Here is a 12,031-nt window from a genome sequence, read left to right on the forward strand (position 1 = left end):
GGTGTTAAACAGTAAAAAAAAAAAAAAAAAAATTTTTTTGTCTCTATCACTGAGTCTGGGAGCGGCCATTTTTGCTCAAATATAGTAACCCCTCACTCCTGCCATCTCCAGCCAACCTATTCTCATTATGAGTGCGTGTGTAATCGTACGAAAAGTTATGCAGCGTAATTTCGTACGTTTTGGACGTTTTTTTCGTCGTATGCACGTGCGCATCTGACGCACCATTCACGAATATAGAATATAAATTACAATTAGCCCTGACCCTAACCCTAAGATATAAAACAGCAAGCAACGTAGTTAGCGACATGAATAAGTGATGATTGCACTGTTTTTCCCATTTTCGCCATTTTCCAGAGGACTTCACCATTGAAATTCACCAGAGCTATAGTGAAACTGACAATGCCCACGTGCATGGCAGCTGGATGCTGGAATACATCGGGGAAAAGTGGAAAAAAGAGTTATTCCACCTTTCTGATTCCTGATCCTCCATGGACGGGTTGGTCGTTGGATCGCCAACTTGAAGAGGGAGGATTTGCCATCGAACTTCTGGCCAGAGAAAAAACCCGTAATATGTAGCCAACATTTGGAAGAAGAATGTTTTCAAGATGACTTGGATAATAGCGCGTTGTGACAAACACCAGATACAGCACTGGGACTTGATCAACAGCCGATACCGCACCGTGACGTCACTAACCAGTAGGTGGCAGTAGTGTTCTTTGACAAACATGGATGCCTCCAGTAAAGCACATTCACATGAAAATTACTCTGAATTAAAAACACTGATCATTTATTGAACAGGATGGAATCATTTCACATTTAAAGAACTTTTTTAGAAGTTTAAATTCTGAATATGAGCGAACTTTCCTTTAAAAAGATGAAATATGGCCTCAGTTGTTCTGATGCTTAGCAACAGGCAGGGGCGGATCTAGAAAAATATTTATGGGGTGGCGAGAGGGGGGCAGGAAGTTTTGAGGGGTGGCAACATATGGCATTTGTTTACACTGAATTTAATCACAGTTATCACAGTTCGGTGAGAATAGTATGTACAGTATGTGTTTCATGTGAAACAGTTCATGTTAGAAATACATCGTACAATGAGATCTCACCTAATAGGAGATAGAAGAATGATAACACTACTTCTAGAGGGGCATTATCACAGGAAAGGTATTAAGGTAAGACACAGGTGCTGAGTCGCAGATGTGTGAGATTGACTGTCAGAGAGGCAGCTTTGCAGCATTTGCACAAGAAGAAACTATAGAAAGAAAAAGTTTCCCATCAGAGATCTATGGACTGAGCTGCACTACAGTGAGCAGAACTACACAGTAGAAATAAATGGGTCAAGGCACCCGAACAAGGTACTGGACATCTATGTAATGTTTACTCTGAACACACATTTACCCCATTTGTTCCTCAGTAACTTGACATACAGCAGTTAAGGCAACATGAAAGGGACATTTCATGCATGTAGATATGCTGTAGATAGAGCTGCTGTATCAACAAATCAACAAAAAGGCAGGTACTGCATGTTACAACAAAATCTCCACAAATCTGAAAAGAAGCAACATAAAAATAAATTTTGCTTCCAATCTGTAAAAGTACAAAACATTTTGTGAGTAGGTTCATACAGGTCATTTCTGGATAGTTTCATACTATGTATACAAAAAAGAAACAACAACACTGCTTCATATTAAGCAGGATTTACACCAGTATCACATTTTTAACTTTTAACACTTTTGGTTTTCATTAAAGGAAATATCAGATTTTCTCAGGTGCCAAAACAAAATGTAACAGCTCTGTAAAGGTTCACCAGAGAGCAAACATAAAGTTAACATGACTATAACAGCTGAATGCAGTGATTTCCACATTGCTCAGCAAAACACTTCACAACTTTATCTAGATCCAATGCCTTTTTGCGTTTTGATTTGAGTAAAACCAAACTTGATAGTCTCTTTTCTGTCATAGTTGACCGCAAATATGTCTTTATTAGCCTGAGACGTCAGGCCTAACTAACATCATAGTTGGAGAAATAACGTTCTGCAACCTGATTTTTATCATCTCAAAGTCAGCATTGCAGCTATGCTAGCAACATTGTGCTTTCATTATGATTTCATTTCTCGATAGATAGTTAATCAGTGTTTACCTGTTTCATCCTGTGTCTCCTCTCCCCATCACCCCTGGCTCCCTCGCTTTGCCCCGCTCGGTTTTCAAAACTAATCAGTCTCAGTCGCTCCCGCGTCATCGCGTGCTGCATTCACTGCAGTCCGACATTGGAAATTAGCGGTCGCAATTCTCAAATTATCCATAATTTATAAGCCTCGCCACCCCTACCGCCAACTGGGGTGGCAGCAGGGGTGGCAAGGCTGTCATTTAGGGTGGCAGTTGGCACCCTATGCCACCCCAGTAGATCCGCCTATGGCAACAGGTGACGTCATACGGAGTCAAAGTATGAATGTTTTCCTCTGAAGTTTATCTCATTAAACTAATAAACATGAGGATCAGATGAAGCTCAGCATCGTTCCTCCTCTTCATCACTGACTCTTCATATTAGCTCCTCCTCTTTCTTCCCAAACACCAAGTGGCCGAAGAAGCTAAGTTCTTCAATATTTACTCTGTTTCAGTGACAAAGCTGCCTAAACCTTTACGGCTCTTTCATGTCCCCCCCCCCTCCCCGCCTCTTTTGTCCCTGAGCCATCAGCCTGGGGTTATGGACACAATGAGGCCTGCAGGATGGAGGAATGCGCCTCAATAAACCTAATTATGACATGATGACTGCGCTCACCATGGCAGGGCTTTTTCAAAGATCCCTGCTTTATTCAATTAGCCTTTCCAGGATCCGCTTTCACCAAAATAACGTTTTCCTTTTGACTGTTTGCATTGCGGAGCGGAATGTGGGGACGTGTGCGTCCAGACGCCCGGCCCGCATTTATGGGCCCTCCACAAGGCTCCTCTGTGTTATCTGCCTAATTTCACTATAGTGAGTCCATTGGGGGGGGGGGGTTATGTCTGTTCTAATCATTAACTTTGTCTTCAGGGTTAATTAGCCTGATGTTAGCAGTAAACGGGGCCCCAGAAAGGCACCTATGGGGCCAAATACACCTGAATATGGAGCTGGGAGCGCTGACTACTTCCTGTTTACGATTTAAAGAATTTAAAACACAGAATGGAAATAGATATTTTATTACTAGAGTCTAAAAGCAAACAGGTTTTACTGAAGTTTTAATTTAATAAAATATAAAATATTCATTGATGGCTTCACAGTGTTTTTATGCATCCTGTGTTTCCTTAGATCGATGCTGTAACTGAGGAGGAAAGTTTTTCTAAAATAAAACTGAAATAAAGATGATTGATACGGGATGGGGGGGGGGGGGGGGGGGGGGGGGTTGGGGGCTCAGATGAAAGTGCCAAGAAATAAAAGAGTAGATCTAATCTGCTTGAAGAGATTTAGGAAGGGAAGGGAGGGGGGAAATGCAGCGCGGAGGACGGGCTGCCCGGGGCCCCCATTGTCCAGCGGTGCTTCGGGCCAAACTGTGATTCTCCCCGGGAGAACATTGGTCCCTATTCACCCAAAACATTCGGTAATAACCCCCACCCCCAAATATGGGCATCATTTAGGGGACGTTATTAATGTTTGGGTGGGGGGGGGGGGGGCTGATAGATCACGAGCTGTAGGCTCCTCCAGGCTGGAGGCTCTTCTGTCTCATGGAGCAAACAGGGTCTCAGGGTCCCCGATACTGCAGCTCATTCATCCCGGCTGCAACCAGACTCTACAATGGCAACAACTTACGAAATGTATAATGTGCAGGGGGGGATTTACCATTAGGCAATACTAGACAGTTGCCTATGGCCCCAAGTCTCTGGGGGCCCCATAAAACTGTGCTTACATATATGGTTAATACAACTATTCCTTATTTCTGCACATTAATTATGTTTCTGATGAAAATCCTTTGGCTAAAATGCCATCAGAACGCTGATAATATTAAGTGTGTCTCAGCCCCCCCCCTTCAGTGTCCACCATATTGGATCAGTCCATTTGCTGCACATGTTCAGAAAGGTCCAAACAGACAGCAGCAAACCATTTGAAAACAAACCATGCAAAGAGCAGTGTTGCCAACTTAGCGCTTTAGTCGCTATATTTAGCCACTTTTCAGACCCCTCTAGCACTTTGATTTCTAAAAAGCTCCTAGCGCCAAATCTAGAGACTTTTTTCTGCTACTGGAGACTTTGGAGACAACATCTAAAAGCAGCGAACTCTGCTCTCCAGAGCGAGTAGATTGGTAACCCCGCCTCCTGCTCTCCTCTATCTTGTCTGCTGTCATGATTCATGCAGCTATTATTTCATCCAAATGAAAAATGGAGAACAGATAAGCAGATCATGGCTTGTCTACAGTGAAAAGAAGGACTGGGTTATTTACTTTGGCCTTTTTGGAAACACAGGAAGGAGCAATCAGCTAAGTGAGCTTAGTGCTTGGAAAAAATCTTTCATTCCTTTAGAGACAGCATGAAAAGTCAGCTGAGTACAAAACATAGAGAGGAAAACAAGAAGAAAAGGGACAAGAAGAGAGGGACACAACCTAGAACAGATAATGGATGTCTATTCTATTAACATTTCTCTATCTGGATAATGGGGCTGTTCTATGTTCCTGACTTTGCCTAGGGCCCCAAATTTCTTAAATCCACCCCTGATAATGTGAAATTACTATTTGACACCCAGTGCATTAACTATATATATAAATATATATATATATATATATATATATATATATTCATGCATCTTTTCCGTCTTTGGCTCCTTCTTCTTCTCCTTTGACTATTTGAGGTGATGTAAGGAGTTAATTTCTCCACTGTGAGATCAATAAAGTCAATCTAAACAGCTGAATCTGATCCGGTTCTGATCCGGTTCTGATCCGGTTCCACTCTGCGCAGCAGAGATATTACTTTTTTTTACTGAGATTAAAAACTGACTGTTTTCATGTTTGCGGGAAACAGAGTGGGGGGGCATTTAGCGGGTAAAGAGTCGCAGTGAGCGGACTGAGCCTCCGAACCTGACCGGAGCTGCAGCGGCTCCGCCTGAATAATTCATCCCTTTCTCTTTTTTTTTCTCCCTCTCTTTATTCTTCTGGCTGAATTTTAAACAGTCCTCCTCCTTCTTCTCCTCCTGCTCCTCCTCCTCCTTTAGCGGCCAAAGCTGTTTCCAGGCTGTCCTTTTGTCCCCAAAGCGCGAGCCTCCAATGGACTCACGAGCTTTTGTCTCCCAAGTTCATCCGCGAGCTTCCCTTAGCGCGCGCGAGGCGTGTCTTTGTGCGGAGCTGGAGACCGTTGAACAAATGTTTGATCAACTCATCTGGGGGACATTTTGTCTCCTGGATCCGGGGGGACATTTAGCTGTCCTCTGACGCAGCGGCGCGCGGCTTCATGTGGACATTTGGCGCCTTAATGATTCAAAATGTTTAACTAAAACGGACTCTTTTATTTTGAATTTTTTTATTTTATTTGGAAAGTTTTATGTTAATAAATGTAAATGGTCCAGTTTAAAACCCAATTTGCCTCAATTCAAAACTGAGCTGAAATCCTACCTTGGAACCTTAAAAGGTTTAACAAATTTGAAAGCTATAAAGACCTTGAATAATTTTAATGCCTTTGAAAAATGTATATGAAAATTTTGTATCCCTCCCATGTTTCATTTTTTTGTAACTCTCTTTTGTTTTCTTTTTCATTATTAATTCTCTTGTAATGCATTAATTGATATTTTGATATGGTTTTTGATACTGTTTGTCAATGTTGTTAATAAAGTTTTATTAAAAAAAATATGGCGCCTTAAACACATTTATATTAATCCGCCATAAACTAAATATATCAGCAGCCTTTTAACATTAATGACACGTTTTAAAAATGATTTGTTACCAAACAGCCATTTAGTAAAAAGAAAGAAAAAAATTTATATATTTATCTTATTAAAAAATAGTATTACTTTAATTAATAAGTAAAAACTTAAAAAATAGATTCATTAAACCAAAATATTTAATCTTGCATCTAACTAATTATGATAATTAGCAATAAACTGAAGATTTTCAATAAGGAAATAATTATGATTATAACTATATTCTTTAATTTAAATCTGTAAACTTTGTGAAGCTTCTAGCATGATGCTAGCAAATTCAAATGAAGTAAAAAAGATATAAAAAAAATACAATCTACTGGATTTAGTTTCCAAGTTTGAAGACGTTTCTCTTCCCATCCGGGAAACTTTTTCAATTCAAAATGGGGAAAAAAAAACACAAAAAAAAAACACCAACGCCTACAAAAAGAAAATCATGGCCGACCTCAAACAATTGGAAAAAGTCTAATTAGCCGCTCCGTTTATTTCCATTATATCCAGAGGACGACGTTCCATGTTTATATGGACTCCCAAAAATTCCCAAGGAAGTAAAACCACTCAGAACCAGAGACAGCAGCATTAACTCAGCAACATTCAACATTGCTAAACAGTTTACTGATACCCCCCCACCCCCCCAGTTGGGAACACACCACATAGAAAACTCCAAAGACTTTGCAAACAAAGTCAAACATTTAAAGATGGCGCCAGGAGAAACCCTACTGATGTTACTTCACTTTTCACCTGCACACTAATATCAGAGGCAGTGGAAACGTAAAGAAAGACGAAAAAAAAGCCAAACCACCCCCATTCCAAAGGGGGGGACCCGTTCATCCGTTTCTATTTGCATGTTTTCTAAACTAAAACCAGGCTTTGTTGGGCTGCTGGATAAAACCTGGAACTAAACGCTATTTCTGACTTTTGGAATTGAAAAAGCTTCCTGGATGGAAGAGAAACATCTTTAAACTTGGAAACAAAGTCCAGAGGATGGATTTTAAACTTTATTGGAATGACTGTAACCTGGATGACTGATAATCTTCACCAGCGGATGATAGCAAACTAAACCAGCTGAAATGGATGGAAATAATCTGAAAGGTCAGAGGTCAGATTTTAATAAGCTGATCAATGAATTCCTAATAAAAACACATCAGCTCGATCAGAGATCAACATTCGGCTTCGCCTACATCTGCAGCTAAACTCAGAGTTTATCAAGCATCAGATACAAAAATAAAGATCTGAAAATGATTAAAGCTAAACTTAGACTTAGACTTAGCTGCTGCCTCTTGTGTCTCTGCTGTGTGTATAAATGTATGTATATACAGTATATATGTGTGTACGTACATGTATGTATATATATGTATGTTTGTACATATATTTATATATAGTTTAATTATTTCAATTTAAATATTTTATTCTATTTTATAAACCCAGAATCTGTAGTCCGGCGAACATTAGGTCTGTTTTTTTAAACAAGTTTTGAAGAGTTATAGATTTTTTATATTTGTATTTTTCACTATAAAATTCTTACTCTTGTGTTTTTATGTTTAGACAATTTTAAGATCTGTCCGGGGAAAAACAGATGAAAAATAGCCTTTCGGCTAATTCTGGTGCATTTGCAGGAATGCTACTGTCCCCGTCAAACAAATAAATCTAAACTTAGACTTTATTGTCATTCTATAAACACAGAGTTTATACTAAACCAAAGTTGGTTCAGTAAAGCTCTCAAGATATTTCTATTTCTAAAGTGCAGCAGTGATCAAATTTAATTTAACCCCATTTTATACAATATTTATCCGTCTCTGTGGAACGTTGTATAAAATGGGGTTTAAAAATTATAATGATTAATTTTGGATCCGAGTTTAAATCACTTCAATGGTTCCTCTACTTTTCTTACCTCAGAGCTGAATGTCACATTTTTTCCATCAGGAAATCAAAGTTAAGTAAACTTGAATTACATGAATGGATCAATTAAGTTTCCAGACTATAAAACATGGATGTTTCTAACTTTGTGCAAAAACTCCATCAGGTTGGCTTCCAGCTAAATATTTAATCATTTTAACACCAGAAAAGATTTTCTTTCCTGACAGCACTTCTTCATCGCCTGATAAAAATCGATCTGTTCTTTAATATAAACCAGCATAAACACAGCAGCCCGGAGCGGAGCCATGAGTTTTAATAATAGATGGAGGAATTAAATGGTGGATGGGTTCATAATGCCACAGTAGATTATGACCAAATAAATGCTGAACGGCTGAGCGGACTTACAGTAAAGGTCGCCCCCCCCCCCTGCTTTTAAACTGCTGCTCAGCAAACACATTCATTCCCCTGCTTCCCGCTCAGAGCTTCACCTGCTGCTTGAATTACAGAGCCTCATGGGAAAAGCATTAGCCCAGAGAAAAGGTCCATAAGGAATTCCTGATCCCCTCCAGCATCAAGCAGCTTTAAAACGCAGCTTTCACCCACCTGCTTCTTTATTTTTAAACTTTGCAGCAAATAAGTAAATCATTTATAAAAAAAAAAAAACATTTCTCCAGTAATTAAATTTCTGATTTCTAACAAAACATTATCAGAAATTTATGGAAGAGTATTAGAGCCACTGAAAAAAAATTTAAGAAGCTAACTGATTTTTAAATATTACTTTAGTATAATATGAGAAAAAAGTCAGAATTCTGACCTTTTTTTCCCAGAATTCTGACTTTTTAAATCAGAATTCTGACTTTAATCTCAGAATTCTGACCCTTTTTTCCCAGAATTCTGACTTTAATCTCAGAATTCTGACTTTTTAAATCAGAATTCTGACTTTAATCTCAGAATTCTGAATTTAATCTCAAAATTCTGACTTTTTAAATCAGAATTCTGACTTTAATCTCAGAATTCTGAATTTAATCTCAGAATTCTGACTTTTTAAATCAGAATTCTGACTTTAATCTCAGAATTCTGAATTTAATCTCAAAATTCTGACTTTAATCTCAGAATTCTGACTTTAATCTCAGAATTCTGACTTTAATCTCAGAATTCTGACCTTTTTTTCCCAGAATTCTGACTTTGATCTCAGAATTCTGACTTTTTAAATCAGAATTCTGACTTTAATCTCAGAATTCTGAATTTAATCTCAAAATTCTGACTTTAATCTCAGAATTCTGACTTTTTAAATCAGAATTCTGACTTTAATCTCAGAATTCTGATTTCAATCTCAGAATTCTGACTTTTTAAATCAAAATTCTGACTTTAATCTCAGAATTCTGAATTTAATTTCAAAATTCTGACTTTAATCTCAGAATTCTGAATTTAATTTCAAAATTCTGACTTTAATTTTAAAATTCTGACTTTAATCTCAGCATTCTGACTTTAATCTTAGAATTCTGACTTTAATCTCAGCATTCTGACTTTAATCTTAGAATTCTGACTTTAATCTCAGCATTCTGACGTTTTTCTCCAAATTCTGAATTTAATTTCAAAATTCTGACTTTAATCTCAGAATTCTGAATTTAATTTCAAAATTCTGACTTTAATCTCAGAATTCTGAATTTAATTTCAAAATTCTGACTTTAATTTTAAAATTCTGACTTTAATCTCAGCATTCTGACTTTAATCTTAGAATTCTGACTTTAATCTCAGCATTCTGACTTTAATCTTAGAATTCTGACTTTAATCTCAGCATTCTGACGTTTTTCTCCAAATTCTGAATTTAATTTCAAAATTCTGAATTTTTTTCTCAGAATTCAGACTTTTTTAAATCAGAATTCTGACTTTAATCTCATAACTGTGGATCTTAATGTAGATGGGCACCATGAAGGCAGAGATGTGGAGCCTCAGCTTCAGTTGTTTGGGAGGAACAGCAACACATTGGTGGAAAATGAAAATGGAAAATAGGCGAGATTTTAGGTCCCTGAGGGGCCCCTGGTGATGCTATTTGATTGATGGAAGAGCAGAAGGTGATTAACTCATGCTTACAGCTTGATGCTAACATGTTTGTTAGCTGTCAGAATTCAGTCAGAATTTTGAAATTGAAATCAGAATTCTGACTGATTCGTTTTTTCTCATATTAAACTGAAATAGAATTTTAAAATCAGTTAACTTTTTTTTTTTTTTTCCAGTGGCCCTAATCCTCTTCCGTAGAAAGTCAAATCTCCACCCTGCAGCAAACAGAAAGAAGAGATGAACTCACATCTGTCTCCTAAGATGCCTTCGATGCTGTGTTTGGCCCTTGGCTCGCTCTCCTCCAGCTCCTTCTTCTCCATCTCCTCTTCCTCCTCCTCTTCTTCACCTTTCCCCCCAAACTTAGTCCTCATGATGCGGCTGATGGAGCTCACTGCAAACAGCCAGAAACAATCAGTGGATAATGTCTGAAAAACGCAGATAATCATGTTTTAAACTGATGCTAAATAATCTATATTTTTTAAATAATAATTTAAAAAAAGTTTAATCTTTTTACTGCTTTATTTTGATGACTTTATTTTAAACAAATGCAAAAAGTTTGTTAAAAAAATCAAAATATATAAAGTGAAGAAGAAAAATAAAAAAGTTTAATAAATGCTAATAACTGTATTTCTTTCCTTTGTTACCTGAAGGAACGTTGTTTCGGTCACATATTCCATCCTTCAGTAATTTATCCCGAATCTCCCAGCTAAACATACCCGGGTTTTCCCGCTTGTATTCCTCTATCCTCCTCTCCACGCCCGGCGATGGTCCCTGATTTTAAACACAAACAAAAATAAATTCTTCTTTTTATTCCCTTTTATTTTAACCTCCGCGGGAATCAACAGGTTGTTTTTATCCGGGTCACCTTCGGCTTGCTGCCTCCGATCGCCCCGGGTCTGATGGAGCCCGTCTCCTGGTAGCGGCACAGGATTTTGGACACGCAGCCGTGGGAGACCCGCAGCTGCCTGGAGATGACGCAGGGACGGATGCCGTGGTGGGCCATCTCCACGATCTTGTGTCGGATGTGGTTGGGCAAAGGCCTGCCGTTGATGAAAACTCCTCCGAGCTGGTTGACCCGGCCCTGACCCAGCGGGGTGGAAACTGGAGATTAAAAAATAAAGACAAAAATGAGGAAAATATCAGCGAAGAGAAAAAAATTTATAAATGTTTTTGGAGAAAAAGGAAAAACAAAGTTAGCTTAAAACAGCAGAGCGCGGGTTAAACTGTAAAAAAGTAAAATTATTAAAAAATAATCCACTTAAACCGACATTTTTCTGTGAATTTAAGGTGTTTTTAATCTTCCTACATCCGTGGCTGTTTTATTCCTAATCTAATGTTTTACCTTCCAGAGGGAAGCCGCTGCGGGGGTAGTTCTGAGCCAGCGTGGGTCGCATCATCCTGGGCACGGACCCCGCCAGCGCAGCCATACCTCCAGCCGCTCCTCCGGAGCCCCAGCGGCGGGCCGGGGGCCGCGAACCGGACACTAAGAGTCTGGGTCCTGCTGGAAAGTTAGCACCCTCGGCAGGGCTTAGCCGCCTCCCGGGCTACGGCTAAACACCGGGGAGTCCCGGGCCACCGGCAGGCAGCGGGGGGGAGGCGGTCAGCTGGGGGGTTAATGTCGCACAGCGCTTCGCTTTCTGGAGGTTTTTACTGTGACCGAGCGAGGCGGACGATCAGCGGCGGTATGTTGGTGCTTGTTGACACCGGTTCCAAGTGAGAGCGGACGGTGAAAAGTAGCGGAGCTCCTCTGCTGCCCCCCCTCAGCGCTCAGGGCTCTGATTGGCTGAGCGGGCATCCACCGCACACAAGAGCGCCTCGTGATTGGCTGAGGTCTAAAACTTTTTCCTCCAATCAGAAACGCCGCTTGAACGGGACAGGGACGTCAATTCACAAGATCTATGATAGAGTCTAAAAACTAGAAAAACAATCTAAATTATTAGATAAAACATTAGGTTTCCAGATTAAGAAACTATTAAGATAAATAACTGTTTTTTAAAATATATATATTTAAAAAGCATAAATTGTTCATACCTTTATCTTTTTTTACCTGTATTTTATTTTAGAAAGTAATAAAAAACAGCATCAAATACTGACAGCAGCAGGAGACGCTCTACTATGACACATAACCTACGTTTATATTGTTTCTGACATATTGATAATCTGTAAATAATATATAATATTTAAACGTAGAAAACATCATATATTTCATATCAAATAAAATGATTATTATATGTCTTA

The 12,031-nt window shown here is 39.0% G+C and overlaps 1 protein-coding gene across 4 annotated transcripts in view; it reads right to left on the bottom strand.

Moving 5' to 3' along the window:
• The window catches only part of pax3b (paired box 3b), a 46,735-nt gene extending 35,212 nt beyond the window's left edge, over positions 1-11,523 (bottom strand). For 2 of the 4 annotated variants that reach the window (XM_038272091.1, XM_038272092.1), the window contains exons 1-4: positions 11,136-11,523; positions 10,659-10,894; positions 10,510-10,564; positions 10,041-10,184 (exon numbers count right to left, since the gene is read on the bottom strand). In XM_038272091.1, coding sequence (XP_038128019.1) covers positions 10,041-10,184; positions 10,510-10,564; positions 10,659-10,894; positions 11,136-11,220 — 520 coding nt within the window. In that variant the 5' untranslated portion in view covers positions 11,221-11,523. Of the gene's footprint in view, positions 1-10,040; positions 10,185-10,437; positions 10,565-10,658; positions 10,895-11,135 lie in introns of all 4 variants that reach the window. The other 2 variants (XM_038272089.1, XM_038272090.1) reach the window with 1 other exon arrangement.
• Positions 11,524-12,031: the final 508 nt, after the last annotated feature.

Source organism: Cyprinodon tularosa, unplaced genomic scaffold (genome assembly GCF_016077235.1).
Source record: "Cyprinodon tularosa strain WSP-4 unplaced genomic scaffold, ASM1607723v1 ctg817, whole genome shotgun sequence".
NCBI lineage: Eukaryota > Metazoa > Chordata > Actinopteri > Cyprinodontiformes > Cyprinodontidae > Cyprinodon > Cyprinodon tularosa.